Raw genomic sequence first — 18,728 nt, 5'->3', positions numbered from 1 at the left:
AACTAGTGTGAGAAATGAAATTTTGCCAATTTAAGGGTTAACTCAACTTCCTAGAAGCTCTGTCATTGCATGGTATAAGGTAAAAGGGCATAAGTCATAAATTGTAAGTTTTCAGTAGAGCAAAAGCGAAGTTTTAAATGAGGATCAGTATCATTATGATAGGCTAGAAATCTGACACTCTACATCATTATGGAGTAGGATAGAGATATGCCCTCTATACCGCCTGAAGAAGTACATTTTTTTATTTATATCTAGGTCAATAACTCAAAACCACCTATTTTTCACTTAGCAAACCTAACTTTCACTGGTTTTTCCGGTATATTTAGGTTCCATTCATCTGAGAAATTTGGTGTGTAATCCTCGGGTGCTACTTCTGTACATTGTGGACGATCTGGAGAAAAAGTGGGAAGATGTGAGAAGATACTGGAAGCTCGACGACGTCAAATTCCTTGCAAGCAAAGACAAAGATAGAGTATTTAAGGATCCCAGGTAAGAAAGCGTATATTTCGTTCATAAAAAATTCATTTTGTCGCTCTCTATTCCCAGACAATTCTGAAAATTTGTAGTTAAAAGTCTTGAAGGAGAGTCATTAAATTGTAGTTAAAATCTTGAAGTTCAGTTTCACACCATAATATTTTAGCACTTAAAAGAATACGACCAGCGAGGAAACGTTTGAGACTCGCATTCGGAGGTCCCAGGTTAAAACCCTGTTACCGGCCAATCTGAATGGGGTTTTTCATGGTTTTCCTCCGTCATAGAAGCAAATGCCGATTGGAAATTTGCATACCATGATTCATCACTGCCTTACTCACCAATATCATAAACATTTAACTAATCTAAATCTTTACATGAACACAAGCCATCTATAACACAGGCCTATGATAGAAGCAGAAACTCAAAAACAGTCTCGGCCCAATGAAATACCCGAAGATTCTACACACGCAATATGCATGTTAACCTTTAATTTGACAAAGTATCCTATAGGATACAACAGGTTAATAGGCTATTTATCTATATATATAATTTGAGGGTGGAAACAGATATGTCATTTGAAGTAAGAAATAGAAGAAAACGACTACTACCTTATATGAAAGCAGCGAGGGCGAAGGGTCACTTTGCTAAAATGTGCGAAGATAAATTGAAAGTGAACGGAAAATGGTATGATCTGGAGTTCTACCTGAGGAATGAAGATCATCCAGAATTGGGACTAACGAGAAGAACGAAAGAGGACAAAGTCGACGTTTGCTACATGAGCGAAGGGAAGGAGCAGAAGAAAATCATCCCAACTTCAAGGACGGAACAAGTCATTGTCGCAGATCACATGGTAACAGGAGCGAATAGTAGTGAGTTCAGAAACCCACATGCTGACGTACGAGGAAGTGTAGAGGTGATGACACATCGAGAAGATAAGTGTAACGTGATCAAGCAGCGTAAGCAGATTCCTAGTCTCCATACGATGGCAGTAAGGTTAGCGCACTCCAGAAGGAATGCTGACAATAACGGAACAAGAAACACAGGTGTTAAAAAAAAGGCGAGTGTGGATAAAAAGAGAAACCAAGAGTCAGGAAGTGATAGGGAAGAAAGTAGTGAAAAGATTAAGGGTGCGAGTGTGAGTGGAAATCTAGGATGTGGAAGTGAAAGCGTGGGGGGAATAAAAGAGGAATAGAATAAGAAGAAGAAGAAGAAGGAAATAGAAAGAAAGACAGAGATAGAAATAAAGCAGAGACAAGCAGTAAAGAAAGGTCAGAACCTGCGACAGCTGAGGATATAGCAATGTTAATAGATATGATTAATAAATGTGGGGATATGATCAAAAAGTGCTAGTAAAGGGTAATTGTAATTGTAAATGATAGAGAAGTATAGGGGAGCGAGAAAGTGTATAAGCTGATGTGTAGAGAGAAATATAAGATTTATAGGAAGTGAGAGTATTGTGAAAGGTTTAGGTGTAAGTGGAATAGAGAGAAAGTTGAAAGTGAGCGCAAATATGAATGAGTGAAAAGTGAAAAAGGGTTAAAAGAAATGAACAAGTGACAGCATAAAATTAGTACTGACATTTGAACGTTGGAACAGTAAATGAATATAAGAGACAGATAGGAGATAAGGTCAAAGAACAAGTAAGGCAAATAATTCAATATGATAATTTGTAGAGAATAAGTGAAATTGAAATCTTAGTGAATAGTAGTTAGAGGAAAAAGGGGGTTTGAAAGGCATATATAAATTTAGATATATTACGATTAATGATCAAATAGAGAATAGCAAACGAAATGTAGGAGAAATACTGAAAGGGAGATTGAACAAGTAATAATAAAAAAAAGTACATAGTTTAATTGGTAGAAGTTGTGTAGACATGTACTGCAAATATGTGTTAATGTAAGTGTTAATGGTGGCACCGGATACAGAAATGTGAGGTACACCATTACATGTAAAGAAGTGCTGTGACCAAATATATCATATATCATATCATATATCATATATATATATCATATATATATATATATATATATATATATATATATATATAATTTGAACTGGTAATGGAAGTTACGGGAAAACGGCTGAACGGATTTTAATGAGTGACCCCTCATTTTCATGCCTGGCATCCAAAGTTTTCCGGAAAAGTAGTAGGTTTCAGTGAAATGTCAATTTTCCTACATAATTTTCCTATTTTCCAAAATCCATCTGTTGTCAGTTTTGAGAACTAATGTTATTGAATCACGGCCGACTTGATTGAATTTCAGAACAAAACACACACTACAATAAACAATAGGATATTACACGAAGGCCATGACCTGCAGGATTGCCGACATATTTAGAGCTCAATTCAATTTGTTATTAAAAACTGATTCTGCAGTGTATAATTTTGTGAGTACAGCTGTGTATTGGATATTCAAATCTACGAAACTTGAGGTGGTTTGATGACATTATTACCATTAGAAATTAAATATTATTATAGTTAATATCATGATGCGTCTATTCTTCATTAATTGTACATAATGTTGATGCTATATTGATGACATGAAAGTGAAACGTTTTGAGATTATGTAAGTAAATGTAGAGAATATCTTAATTTAGATCTTCATTTCTATAATTTACTGAGTGACTGCTATATATAACTACAAAACTTAAGTAAGATAATAATATTGTTATTAAAAATCAAATATTGTTATACTTATTAAACCAGTGGGGTTGGGTTGTAGCTCAGGATAGGGACCAATGGCGGGCTTATGTGAGGGCGGCAATGAGCCTCCGGGTTCCTTAAAAGCCAGTAAGTAAGTAAGTAAGTAATGGCGGTGTAGTGTAGATATTGATATGTGTCATTGCCTTCAGTATTGGCTCGAGAGAGCGCAAAAATTACAGTTCCTAAGGAAAGATCAAAAGGTATTACTTACTGATAAAATAAGAGGCCTAGAAAATTTTGTAGTCTCCAGATCATTTCAGCAAGATTTCTTAGTAGGATAAAATTATTTTACGCTCTACATTTCAAGTTGTACATGCAGCAGCTATACGAAAATGCTATTGTTCAAAAGTTTAGCAAACCTGACATTTTTTTAACTTTTTCCTACAATCCACAATGACCTGAAATAGCTACTGCTATCGTCCTGACATTGATATTGCGTTTTCGCGTTGAAACTCAAAAACTGAAGTTGGATAGGTTCAAGAGAAACAATTTGGCCTAAAAAAATCCATTCAGAGGGAGTATGTTTCATTATTATGGAAGCAAATAACTATCAAAAAGACAAGTATTCTTCATTGAAAATAAATCTGAAAAATTTTTATTTGAACGTCTAACGAACTCAGTTTGCAGCAGTATTTGCTGCACAAGCCACTAGTTTTAATAGAACAATAGAAAAAAATTGGTAAGAAAATTAAAATTTCACAATACTATAATATTGTACAATATACAAAATATGGACATTGCGATAGTTGTTTTCTTCACGGTCCGACAAGGTTTAATAAACTAGTGTGAGAAATGAAGCTTTGCCAATTTAAGGGTTAAAGGTTGTAGGCCTATGCAGATTGCGGTTGGTAGTTTAACTGCTTTACTATAAGTTATGAGCGTTTTGTGGACTTGTATTTTAATAATTACTCTGGTTGTTCTTCTGGTTTACTTCGTTTGTTTTTTTATAAGAGAGAATGAAGCATGACATTATGGACAGACGTGAACAAAATTATAATAAACAAGGAAGTGAAAATTGATAACTCTTTTGACTGTTTCTAAGGGTTGATGCTGTAATAGTGGCTTCCCCTACGTTCACTCACGAGGAAATTGTCACAGGGGCTTTGTCACATGGGAAAGCCGTGTTCTGTGAGAAGCCCATAGCAGAGAACAATGCCAGCACTGAGAACTGCTACAGAATCTCCGAAAAGGAGAACCAACCTCTCTTCTGTGCTTTCAACAAGTATGTATTTTGGTGAGACCAAGAGAAAAAGTAGCCTAGATGATAGATAAGTTGATAGCAGGAGGATTTGTTGAATAGGTACACTGATTGATGAATGAAATGGATTGTATGAACTGATGATGGGATGGAATGGGATGGGGTGGGGTGGGGTGGGTTGGGGTGGGATGGGGTGGAATGGGATGGGGTGAGGTGAGGTGAGGTGAGATGGGATGGGTTTGAATTACTGATTGAGTGCAGAAAGATCCCGAGTCCACAACAATTGGATGTCATCTGTTTCGCGCAATGCGCATATTTTGTTTTATTGGGAATTTCATTAAGCAGAAGGTGCAAGAAACAGATGTGTTAAATTTTAAATTATGGTGGTCATCACTATAAAAAAAAGTCATACATCTCAGTAGAAACTTCTCCTCGTTCATAGCGTCTACATTTAACCAGTTTGTCTATGAAAGTGAAAAGAAAGGTTGGTTATTGCTTACTAGTATATAGGTGGCCTGAACTTCATCTGTCTTTGTCCCAAAAACAAAATACTGCTCTACTTCGTATCGAGACAATAAAGTTCCCATTAGAGTGAATAAAATGTCTGATATTAAGAAATCAGCTACTATCTGTCAGAAACAGCCGAAAATGAATTCTGGAATGATATCTTCCGACGGCCAACTATTGAATGAAGATACGAAAATGTAGGAACTGTTATGAGATACTGTATTATACAGATTTTCTTTAGGTATTATTTTAATGTAAAATGTGAAGATTGTAAGCAGCAACTTGAAATGTTTATGTTTTCGGTAATTGAATAATAAAAATGCATCAATTAACTTTGACACATAGCTAGTAATAAATAAGGTTCGGATAAAGTAGCTGCATCAGGATAGGCTGTATAGCTCTATAGAACAGGACCTTGACTTACTTCAGAACACTACCCCCTTTCACTAATAATTATACTGTGGTACAGCCGATAGGAACTGAATTTACGAGTATGTCGTCACTACTGTCGGCTGGGGGACACGTGACAACTAGTTAATGTTTGTAAACGAAACCAAGGATGTCTATCCTGATACAGATACTTTATCCAAACCTTAGTAATAACCCTAATAACTAAAAGCCAAAGGCGTAGCTCAGGCTGTAGCGTGTTTGCCTGTTGATCCGGGGTTGCGCTTGAGCGTGGATTCAATTCCCGCTTGAGCTGATTACCGCGTAGAATTTTTCCGAGGTTTTCCCCAACCGTAAGACGAATAAAATTGTCGGCCTCATCTCGCTTAATACCAGCTCGCTACCACCAATTCCATCGACGTTAAAAATAACCTAGTAGTTGATATTAGCATAATTATTATTGTAAGAAACTGCATTTGAACAATTTATATTTCTTTGGATGCTTGCAATGTCATGTACCACAAAAAACTGAGCTTTTTTGTTCTTAGGCGATTCGATCCTTCATACAGTCACATAAGGGAGCGTGTGAGGTCCGGAGAAGTTGGACATGTGCAAATCATCAAGATCTGTAGTAGGAGTTCGCCGTTAGCATCCCTGGAGTACCTCAAGTCTTCTGGTGAGCACTACCTTTAATGACTGAAACTAATAGCATCATCATCATTATAATGACCAGAGCTAGGAAGTTGGTAGCGAAACTGTTAAGTTATGTGAGCTTGGAATATATCTCTTACTTACTTACTTACTTTTAAGGAACCCGGAGGTTCATTGCCGCCCTCACATAAGCCCGCCATTGGTCCCTATCCTGAGCAAGATTAATCCAGTCTCTATTATCATATCCCACTTCCCTCAGATCCATTTTAATATTTTCTTCCCAAAGGTCTCTTTCCCTCCACTCAATATACATTTCTGGATTCGCCCGTATGTGCTACATGCTACATGCCCTGCCCATCTCAAACGTCTGGATTTAATGTTCCTAATTATTTCAGGTGAAGAATACAGTACGTGCAGTTCTGTGTTGTGTAATGGACTATATCTCTACCGAATGAAAAGTAATAGCACAGCTCTCAATGTCAATGAACCAGAACGATAAATATGTACAACTGCGTGGTAACCAAAATTGTGCTTCAATCGTCCACGGCCTTAGAACAAGAAAACAATAAACGAATAATATTAAAAAATCGATAATTTGTAATTATAAATTTCGTAACTCCCAAACTAACATAATTTATCCATACATATAAAAAAAGAACATACAAAGTATAAAATTATGATTCTAGCCTCATTATAACAAATAACAATGAACATTTTCATTTTATCAAAAGAAATACTTATTTTATGTTCAGAAAAAAAAAACAATATTTGTACTCTGAAAATATTCGTTCTACATCACAAGACGTTACTGGAGCAAATCTGAAATATGACACAGTATTTCTTACTATCATCTGATGAACAGCTACTTTGTAAATCTAATAGTGTATCTCGTATGTGACACATAATATTAAACCCATAATTGTTGTCAAGAAAATTTTTCATTTCTATTGTAATGTCAGCTAGGAAGTTCGTATCGCAATTCTGACGTTGAATGAACTTTGAGTGTAACGCAACCGAACGCATAGTAGCACAGCAGACGTCAACAGACCGCAAAACAAACAAGTATTGACGGCTGGTAAATAAACTTGTGTTTCAACTATCATTTAACGAAGAATAATCGAGGAAAAAATAAACGTGTTACACACTCCTGTTTGCATAATTGTTTGATAACAGATGAGTTTAATTTTTTTGAATCATGCACAATATTAACATTTCGCAAATAATACAAAAATAACAGAATAGCTCACTTTGTTCAGAACCTAAACTATTAATATAAATTAACAACATTCTTCAAACTATTCACGACTGTACACAGCTCCACAAAATGATACTATGCGTTGTTTATGTGAACTGGACGCGGGTGACATCTATACTCCTCGCTGTACTCTACTGAAATCTACTATTTTGGTACGAACTTCCTATCTATGATAATGACCAGGGAAAGGATTTATATGTAAATACATATTTACTTATAAAGCTAATATAATTTATATTTTGCATTATCTTTATGTTTCACAATGTGTAGGGTTGAAAAATCCTACTTTTATTTTCCATATTTTTCCATATTTTAGAGTTTAGTACATATTTTCGTTAATTTCCATATATTTTCCATATTTCATATAAAACAGTCCATATTATATTAGGTTTAACAATAAAACAAAACAAAATTCCATTAACTTTTAAAAATACATTTCAACAATAGAGATTTAAACACATGTTCAGTAATCCCTTTAACATCAGAGTTATTTGAAAATTAGCAGTCCTATCAACAATGGGAAAGTAAGTTACAAAACTGTATTAATTTAATTTAAAATTTTTAACAGACTTCAGTTGTGCAGCTCAACAGTTAAATGCCAGTCAGAGTACACATGGGTTCAGTTTTGTAAATCATACTATAAAGACGGTAAATATGCCAAAAGTACGTCATTCAGTCAATTTAAAATCAAAACTAACAAGTTACATTTCAGAATTTAAAGAAGATGGTTTATCAACTGACAATAAAATATTATTTTGTAATTTGTGTCATTGTGCAGTATCATCTACACAAAAGTTCCTGGTGCAACAACACATTACAACTAGTAAACATCAGGCCAACAAACAACTAAATTCCAAGCAGAGACAATTGTTTTTAACACAACCAACAACATCGAATGTAAGATCTGAGTTTAACATCGACCTGTGCCGTTCTCTCATCTCTGCTGATATTCCTCTCTACAAACTAAAGAATAAGGTCTTCAGGGAATTCCTTGAAAAATATACTCAACATACAATCCCGGATGAGTCAACACTTAGGAAGACGTATGCTCCATCCATCTACGATGAGACAATACAGAAGATAAGAGATGAAATTAAAGATAGTTCAATTTGGGTTTCCATTGATGAGACTCCCGACAAAGAAGGTAGACTTGTTGGTAATGTAGTTATCGGTTTGTTAAGTGAACAATATTCTGAACGAATTCTTTTACATTGTGATGTTCTAGAAAAGTGCAATAACAAAACTATAGTTAAACTGTTCAACGAAGCTATGGGTATCCTGTGGCCAAAGGGTATTATGTACGATAATGTGTTATTCTTTATTAGCGATGCTGCCCCTTATATGGTCAAAGCTGGACAAGCATTATCTGTTGTATATCCTAAATTGACTCATTTTACTTGTGTGGCGCATGCATTTCATCGTGTGGCAGAAGTGGTCAGAGACAATTTCCCTAAAGTAGATTTGTTGATTTCATCAGTGAAAAAAGTATTTCTCAAAGCTCCCAGTAGAGTTAACGTGTTGAAAGAAATGTACCCTGAAATTCCATTGCCACCAAAGCCAATTTTAACTAGATGGGGTACATGGCTAGAAGCAGTTGAATATTATGCCGAACATATAGACTCTATTAACAATGTTCTCCTTGCATTGGACTCTGAAGATGCAGTCTCAATTGATACTGCGAAAACAGTTACCTGTGACATAAGTGTGAAGAATGACTTAGCTCACATTCAGCATACATTTTCATGCATCATAAAAACGCTCAAAAGTCTCCAAAATAGGCACCTTTCACTATCTGAAAGTTTTGAAATTATAAATAGTACTGTGGAACAACTGAATCGTGGTAGAGGTAAAGTTGCAGATGCAGTAAGAGCTAAGGTGGACACTGTACTTTCAAAAAACCCTGGATATGAAGAACTACAAAAGGTTGTTGCTGTGATGAGTGGTGAATCAACAGTGAAGATTAACTTGGACTTATCCCCAGCAGACATTGTGAAATTGAATTATGTACCAGTTACTTCTTGTGACGTCGAACGCTCTTTTAGTCAGTATAAATCTATCCTCAGAGACAATAGAAGAAGATTCACTTTTCAGCACTTGAAAGAAATGTTTGTAACCTATTGTTATGGTAACAGACAATAAAAATTGTGTTTTGTTGAAACTACATTGGAAGATAAGGTACGTCCATTATATTTTTTGTTTAGTTTGATTAAAATGTACCAATATTTAACGTACATAGTCATTTTTTTATAATTTTAAGTCCATATTTAATTCCATATTTTGGTAAAAATCCATATTTAATTCCATATTTTGGTAAAAATAACTACATATATATTTACATATTTCATATATTTTTAGTCCATATAAATCCGTTCCCTGATAATGACTATCACCACAACCATCAGCAGCAGCAGCAGCAACAACAATCTCAATGTTTATTGCTTAGGATGTGATCATACCAAAAGCATAAAAAATTCTCCAGTTGCAATAGTTCCTCTGTTTTTTAAAAGATTACATCTGACTATAAACCGCTAAGTGGTTCTTTTCATATGCACGAACAACGAACACTAATGCTGAACCAAATGCTGATATCAGTAGAGCAGCCGTGGCGAAAATGCTATCGTGCGCCGAGCCACTGTGTAACCTGCAACGTGCATAGCACCTATGGAGGGAGGCGGACACCCGAAGGGGAAGTGAAGCAACTGTCTGACTTATTAGCGGTTTTACTTTTTCCTTACGTCAAGCACTTAAATATAATTTTATACAGTACAAGGCTACAAACTAATGTTTAGTACGTGTAACGAAGAAAGAAATGAACAAGAAAACATAGGACACATTGTCACAACCTAAAATTAACTGTCTTCAGAATGTCTGCGACAGAGTTTCAAAATCAGGAATTATGTCACTTACTGCCAGTCGTAGTTGATCACGAAGGTATTTGTCTCTCAGTCGTGATCTAAATTTGGTTTTTACTATTTTCATTGTTGAAAATAATTTTTCACAAACGTAAGTCGTAGCGAACATGGCTTCAACAGAGCAAGCGAAAGAACGAAGGTTGGGATATTTATTTTTTGGCAAAGATTTGAAAAGTTCAACATTTGTCAAGTCGTTACATCTAGCTTTCATTTAACATCACGTTGTAAATCTGTGAGTTTAAATTGAAGATCTAACAGCATTATTCGTACATCTGCTGAAAAAAGGATCGACATACAGAGATGATGATGATGATAATAATAATGATCATGATGATGATGATAATAATAATGATCATGTTGATGATGATAATAATAATAATAATAATAATAATGATAATAATAATAATAATAATAATAATAATAATAATAATAATAATAATAATAATAACACTTAACCTTTTAATGTTTCATCTGTAACATGTGGTAACTTATAGATTAATGCTGTTTTATATTATACAACCGTTTCTCGTAATACTTGTGAACAAATCATACAGAGACATCACTTTATTTTTACCAACATTTTTAACATTAACCTGGCTATACTCGGAAACACTGTTACCCCCTTCCATTACAGGAGTTTGGTGTTACTAGTGCAATATGTAAACAAATCATTTTACTAGTTATAGGAGAGAAAAGTAGTGTATCCATTTATGTTGCAGGGAAATACAGTATTACGATTTTCAGTTTGATTATTACTTTTAGGCTACAGTATTTTATCAAAAAACAGTAGAATAGTAACAATTTTTTTCACTAACTCAACTCTTCAGGCGGTTATATTCATTATGTAATGTCTACTTTATTCCGCATATTACTACCCTAATTTATTCCTGAGAATTTTGTGAGCACTTCCGTAAGAAACCCCAATTTCTACAGCTAACTTCTTGACCGACTTATTAGGATCTCGCTGCATCCTTTCTCTTGCATCTTCTACAGCATCTTCTGTCACCTTTGTTGGCCATATTACACTTTTCTTCCTTTCTGTACACCCTGTTGCTCTAAATTTACCTATCAGGTTAATGACATTTCTACGAAAATATTCCGTAATGATATAATCAGGAAATTGTGAAAAAAAAAACTGTTGTTCACATTCGGTTATATTGTAATTCCAGTTTCCATAATCGTCCTTCATAGCTATAAACAGTAAAACATAACTCTTGTTTAAATAATGCTGTTAAGTACCGCACCATATTATAGGGTACCGTACTTTCGGTAACTCTAATCCTCACTTTTGCTCAGTCCACACAGATAAATTCAGTTATGCTACACACCATACCTGTGTGAAAATAAACTTCAATAATATAAGCTCTTTCTCCTATAGGAAATGCAACATATTTCTGAAACACACTGTACTCTGTACTGTTTATTTCACTGCTAGCAACAGCGGCAGTAAGTTTGTGTGACTGACGTTAGCAAGGACATTAGTGAAAGGGGTGGGAGTCAAGTACATTTAGAAACGCAGGTACAATAAAAATTGAAGTAAAAATAAAATGATGTCCCTGTACATTTAATATTCTCATCATATTGGCAGCAAAAAATGCGTCCTCCCACCCTACTTGAAACTTTCGTTTTTATAGAGGTACATGGTTTCGAGAGAGACATTGCGACGATACGCCACTTGCAGGTCAGAGACAAATACAAATAGAACGGAGTTTGACTCCAGTGAGTGAGAGGCTGGGGGTTGGGGAAGGTAGGAATCAAAGGAAATGCATAGCTATAATTGTGAGCCACAATGTGCTCGTGAGTCGCATTTTCGCCACGGCTGCAGTAGAGTACGCTTAGAGTTTGATAATAAAAAAAATGTATTCTTCTCCAATGCTGAGAAATCTCTTCATTATATCGACCTTACCACTGCAGAGAAATGGGGAAGCTGAGCAACGAAGTTACATGGGACACAAAATCGATTCCAATATGTTCCAAATGTCAATGTAAGTGCTACTGTAAGATAAATTGGTTTTACTGAGCATCACTGTATGTGATCTCGTAATTCCCAGGCGGCATATTCCACGACAGCGTCGTGCATGACATCGACGTCATGTGCTGGATCCTGGGGGAGTACCCCACCCGAGTGGCAGCCTCCGCGCAAGCGCATATCCCTGAGATTGCCGCGATGGGTGACCACGATACAGTGGCCATCATTTTCAACTTCCCAAGCGGCACTCTGGGAGTCCTGGACTGGTGCCGCTACTCACCCTATGGCTACGACCAGCGTCTAGAGGTAAACAAGTATGCGTACGTCACACACGCGAAATTGAAACTGAGTGCCGGGTCTTTCTTGGGACTGAAGTATTGTTTTGGCCAAGTCATCTCCTCCTAGTGTCAAAGTAGAAAAGAATGAGAATTATTCCATCTCTTGTCTTCTGTGTGCCTCAATGATGTATGTATGGGGCGTATTCCACAAAGGTATGGTGTTGTACATTACAAGTAAATTCTCTAGTAACTAGTAAAATTACTAGAGTTTGAGTCGATTTCTAAAACACGGACTAAATCGTGGTTCCAAACCTCGGCTTTTAAACCGCGATCGAGGTCTGAATCCTTATGCGATTTCTAAAACGAAGTCGAGACGCGGCTTGAGAAGAAACCGAGGTTCATGTGTTTTATATGTGGCAACGCAGCTTACTATCGATTTTTATTCTTGTAAAAAATCGATATTAGAAAGAAATGAACATCAGGATTAATATTTTTATTGAATTGCTGTAAGTCACATTCTTTTTTTTTCTCAGCTAAGGTATTGTTATATTTACTAATTTACAGAATATAATATGTACGTTTAAATACTAGCATTACTTAGATATTTAATAGGGAACGGATTTTTTGGTACTTCCAAACCTCGGCTTTTAAACCGCGATCGAGGTCTGAATCCTTATGCGATTTCTAAAACGAAGTCGAGACGCGGCTTGAGAAGAAACCGAGGTTAATGTGTTTTATATGTGGCAACGCAGCTTGCTATCGATTTTTATTCTTGTAAAAAATCGATATTAGAAAGAAATGAACATCAGGATTAATATTTTTATTGAATTGCAGTAAGTCACATTCTTTTTTTTTCTCAGCTAAGGTATTGTTATATTTACTAATTTACAGAATATAATATGTACGTTTAAATACTAGCATTACTTAGATATTTAATAGGGAACGGATTTTTTGGTACCAGAATTATATTGCCCAAATAATTAGCACAAACCGAGCGTTTATATTGTAGTTTATCATTTGTTTACAACTACTACCAACATCAACTACCTGAAAACCCGGTTCTAAGGAATTAATGACCTAAATATTAACTGGATTAAAATTTCAATTGAAACTAAAATGTAGTAAGGTTCTATTTTCACATATAATACTACGTGGAATACCCTAGTAGCATAAAACTTAAAATAAGAAGACAAAATCACGTTTGCTTCATATTCTTGTAGGCCCACAACATTTTCGAGTATTAAATGAAATGTCCAAAACTCTGTAAAGACTAAGAATTAAGTTCTATCGTCTTATAGGCATAAAGGTATAATTAATGTAAATTATTATATCTTACTTCCCTGAAAGCAACAAGAGGTTTAAAAAAAACTGATAACCCGCCGTGTCTTGCATTTCGTTGCAGATTATTATTTAGCATTCTTGCTAAATTTGCATTGATTCCTTCGAAAATCGAAATATTCGTCTCAAATTGTCGTCGTTATAGTTACAAAGGATTATTCCTGTTTCTCATCATTCTAATCTGGGATTTAATATTCATAGTCCAAATTTTCCTTTCATAGTCATCCAGCTGATCTGCTTCCTCCATCTTGTATACATGAAGCTGTGTTTTAAACCTACCCCAGCCGTGGTCTCTGTTTCAGACCATGGTTTCGAGCCATGGCTGAGAAAAATGAAAAAGATTTCGTTTTATAAATCCAAACGCGGTTTAAAGCCATGGTCGTGGTCCAGCCCTCGTTTTAGAAATCGATCCTTTCTGTTCCACTAAAGACTCCATATTTACAAATTACCAATGAAGTTTCATGATTGTATTCCTCAAAAGTGTTAGTATTTGTAACTTACTAGTGAATTGTCAAGTATTCTCTACAAATGAAAGGAGACTAATACAAGGTATTTCATAAGTAACGAGTCTATCGAAAAATTAATTATTTTGGATAATTTTTTGAAATGATGTTCATCCTCATGAGAAAGAACCTTTCCCGGTGCCGTACAGATGATTTGGAAACCCTCTCCCCTCGCCGCCAGAGTTATTAAACGAAAGAATGATCAGTGTTTTAAACCTTTATTAAAATACATAAATGAAAAAAACAATTTCAATTGTTGACAAATTATGGTGTACAATTTTCAAAATGACTTCCGTTCTACTGAATATACGAATGTAAGAGACGTATTGACTCTTCATGGACTCGAGCTGCGTGGAATTTTATCATTCTAGTCCAGTGATGTCAAAGCAAGCGCATTTTTCAACATTAATAGAACCTAAATGTCTCACATCTGCTGGTCTAAAGCATAGCATTAATTTTGGCCCTCGATTGTATAATTCTTTAACTAAATAATTCCACCCAGAACTTCTAACATGTAACCCACTAACATATAACAAGAAAATTAGAAACGTGCTAATTTCTTCAATTTGATTAAATAAATTTATAGCATATGTGTATGAATTAATCAGCCTATATTTATATTTGTATTATATAATTTCGGAATATTTTTTTTTCATAAATTGTTCTACTTTATTCACGTACGATATTATTCTTTTCTATGTTAATATTATATTATATAATTTCATTGCTGCTGTAATTTTAATTTTAGTTCCTATTTTATCTATTTTCTATATTCCTCTTATATTAATACCCTATATTATATTATATAATTTCACTGTAGCTATAATTTTAATTTTAGTTCTTATTCTATTTTATTTTCTATATTCCTCTTTAACGTGAACTGCGACCGAACACGAGCGCTGCTCATTCGGCCCCCAAATTTTGTTAATATTATTGTATCCTCTTTTTATATTGATTTTATTATTTTATTTCTATTGTTGTAATTATATTCTGCAGTCTGATGTATTATTCTGTATTGTATGTTCTGTTCTGTATTATTATATAAATTTGTATATAAATTATGGTAAGTAAATAAATAAATAAATAAAACAAAACAAAAGAAACAAACAAATAAATAAATAAATAAACTGAGAGAAAGCTGACAATGAATTGTCAGAATTCTTGGCGTTTCCCAGGGACACTAATATTACTAATTTAGAAGTTGAAAACTTTTTTTTAGAGATATACAATATTTTCAAATATATTATTTCTTAATTTTAACAGGTTTTTGGACCACGAGGAATTATTTCGTGTGCAAATGAAAGACCAATGCCTGGTGTTACAAGTCAAACATCAGGACTGCAAGGATCCGTCACTGTTCCCAATTTCTATTCTTTCCCAGCCCGGTACAACACGGCATACGCCAATGAAATGGAACATTTCTTGGACGTGTTGCAAGGTGAATTGCTGCACTAATATATTCACATTCTTTCCACACACAATTTCAATGTAATAGAAATGTGTGAAACAATCCATCAGGACGTTTGCTGCATGTTCAATATATTTTATAATAATACTAATGGGCGAGACATTTTATCATGCTAATCTAGTCTTTCAGGTTAATTTCCCTGTAAAGCAGATTTGAATAATTTCAAGGGAAAAATTGTTCCGGGGCCGGGTATCGATCCCGGGACCTCTGGTTGAACGTACCAGCGCTCTACCAACTGAGCTACCCGGAAACTCCACCCGACACCGTCTCAACTTTTCCCCTTATATCCACACAACTCGCGTGGGCTGACGAAACGCCAGAGACCCACATCGAGTGCACACAATCTCTGTGTGACTTGAAATTGTGGTTTTCTGTCAACGTACACTGTGACGTATATATTATGCAAATCTAGTCTTTCAGGTAAAGCTCCCTGTAAAGCAGATTTGTTTAATTTCAAGAGAAAAATTGTTCCGGGGCCGGGTAAAGATGTACGTAAAGATTAATTTTTGGTCCTACAGAATTATTTGTTATGTTTACCATTAGTTATTAATGGAGAAAAATTCGCTCCAGCGCCGGGGATCGAACCCGGGGATCCCCAGTTCTACCTACTGGGCGCTGTAACCGTAACCACTGAGCTACGCCAAGGCTCAATCCATAGCACCGGATCGAATATTGATTGAGCCTCGAACATTTGTAGGTGCCAAAAAAAGCTCATTGAGTTCCTTGTTCGTTCTGGATTGGTTTCATTAACATAAGTTCAACAGTTTTGCTTCCAATAAAGTTTTGTAACTCCTCAAATCTTTATAAAACACGGTGTAGGCTATAAGATTCATATTTTATTGTGATTATTTTGCTCTTTATGAAGCAATAGGTCATATTTACTTCAAATAAATTTAGTCTATCACTTACGCCACTAAATTTACATTCATAATACTTAGTTGAATTTCAACTTTATTGTTGTTACTTCCTTATGCAATGGTCTATAGTCCCAGGAAGTACAAAGGACTAGGAATTTTTCGAACAAAATTGGAAGCACTATTACAACAAACTAATGCCCTTCGATGTTTACACAAATCTCAAAACCCATACATCATACAAACACGTCAGGTTCATGAAGAGAGCATTAGATGTGCCCAATCTCTGAACACTGTTCCAGAAAATGCCTTATTTCATTTCTTAAGTGCTACAAAGATTCGTAACCTTCTGAGAAACACAGAATTTGGTGTCGTCAGTCACAGAAAGGGAAAGGCGTAGTTTTATTTAAACGATATCCTGGTGCCAACAAATGGATTTGTAAACACGAAGGACTCTCCAACAGCGAATGGCGCGATGGCATTAAAATTGTTGGAAATGTTGCTGCAGTACGTGCTGTGCCGGGAAAATCTCAGGACAACCGTTGTAGGCATTGCCACAACGAGGTTGAAACTCTTGCACACGTCCTGGGATCCTGTCCGCACGGCGAAGCTCTGCGAAACGCTAGACACCACCAAGTACGATCAATTATAGCCACTGCCCTTAAAGATGCCGATTACAACACCTTTGAAGAAGTATAAGGTCTCTCCGTCACTGGCAGTACACGGCGCATAGATATAATAGCTTTCAAGGAATCTACAAGATCTGGATTCATAATTGATCCCACTGTGCGTTTCGAAACGAATGAGGAACAGCCATCAGAAGTGGATAAGGAAAAAAAGAATATCTATAACCCTACCATTCCCTATTACCTCCAAAAGTGCCAGCTAGAAGAGCATGAAGTGGTCGGACTTCTGGTTGGAGCAAGAGGTACCGCTACTCTCTTCATGAAAGATGTGTTTAAGAGGCTTGGAATACCTACATCTATTATTCCGATTGTAACCTAGCAACATTGAAAGGATCAATTGCTCTACTAAAGCATCACGTATATTCTAAATCAAACCAAGTTCATTAGCATTCTTCACTTTTTTGTAACACTTGCCTCTCTAAAACTAGGTATATTTCCACTAATCACAAAATGTATTTGCAGCTATGTACTTGTAAGAGTTTCATTGTCAAAACAAAATCAATGGTTCAATGAACTTGTAAACATTTATATGGTTAAGTACTCTTTGTCCCTTGTGGCAGCTCACGAATGGTGAGAAGATTTCTAAATAAAATTGTTATGTAGTGGGTCCAACATTACCATAGTAAGATCTATAAATTTCAATTTTCCATATCTGAATAATGATATCATATAAATGTACTTCAGATATATTTAAACTTTTACGCACTATTTTTAATTACTAGTTTACATTAACAAAAGTTAAATAAACTGGCTATGCCCAAATTGTCTGTCAATTGCAAATTAACAAACATGAAATCATTCGGATTCCCTCTGTCTTTCTTGACATAGATTTATTAATCATATTTTCGTGAAACGCAAAACACTAATACATCTAAAAAAAGATTTGAAATTCAACAAATAAAAAACACTTTTGTTATGTTGAATAAAACCACGAATAATAAAAAATTAGAGCTTTAGAACATTCTCACTAATCAACAAGAGAATAAAATTGAATAATTGTTCCAGGAAAAGCAAAAATGGCTACGACTGGGTCTGAGGCAATGGCAGTGATCAAGATCGCCACAGCTTGTGCAGATTCTGCAAAAACAGGGCATTTTGTGGATATAGAATGGGGACCTGAGTATGAACAAACTAAACTGTAGTTGAACACGATCTAAAAAATGTTATAGCGGGCTACTGCATACTCAAGTTTTGTAACCTTTGTAACTCAAAATGAATTATTTGAATAAAACAAAGTATTTTTTGCTATGATTGCAAATGGGATGTGATATGATGTAAGCCTATATTTCTCTGAATATATTCGTTCCTGCTGACCCTTCACGTTTCTGTATTCTGGTCACTACTCCCTTCATTACACTATTTAGGCCTACAGCTTAAAACAAAGACGAATCGTAACCTTAACACCTACTCTTAACTTTGACTTTCATTTATCGCTCCTAATTTATCACATTTCATTAATCTACTTCATTTCTCTTATTCTCATCTACATTAATAGCTATTTATACAGGGACATTATTTTATTTTTACTAGCATTTTTAATATTA

At 35.2% G+C, this 18,728-nt stretch overlaps 1 protein-coding gene across 2 annotated transcripts in view; it reads left to right on the top strand.

The window, feature by feature from the left end:
* Positions 1-18,457, top strand: part of LOC138709548 (inositol 2-dehydrogenase-like) — a 35,282-nt gene extending 16,825 nt beyond the window's left edge. Inside the window, exons 3-8 of one of the 2 annotated variants that reach the window (XM_069840399.1) lie at positions 327-489; positions 4,221-4,400; positions 5,819-5,946; positions 12,140-12,363; positions 15,440-15,614; positions 18,190-18,457. In XM_069840399.1, the coding sequence (XP_069696500.1) occupies positions 327-489; positions 4,221-4,400; positions 5,819-5,946; positions 12,140-12,363; positions 15,440-15,614; positions 18,190-18,326 (1,007 nt within the window). In that variant the 3' untranslated portion in view covers positions 18,327-18,457. The remainder of the gene's footprint in view (positions 1-326; positions 490-4,220; positions 4,401-5,818; positions 5,947-12,139; positions 12,364-15,439; positions 15,615-18,189) is intronic. The other variant, XM_069840400.1, reaches the window with a different exon arrangement.
* The last annotated feature ends 271 nt before the right edge of the window (positions 18,458-18,728 follow it).

This window comes from Periplaneta americana, chromosome 11 (genome assembly GCF_040183065.1).
Source record: "Periplaneta americana isolate PAMFEO1 chromosome 11, P.americana_PAMFEO1_priV1, whole genome shotgun sequence".
NCBI classification, from domain to species: Eukaryota; Metazoa; Arthropoda; class Insecta; order Blattodea; family Blattidae; genus Periplaneta; species Periplaneta americana.
The sequence above is the reverse complement of the archived record's forward strand: the minus strand, read 5'-3'. Positions and strand labels throughout refer to the sequence as shown.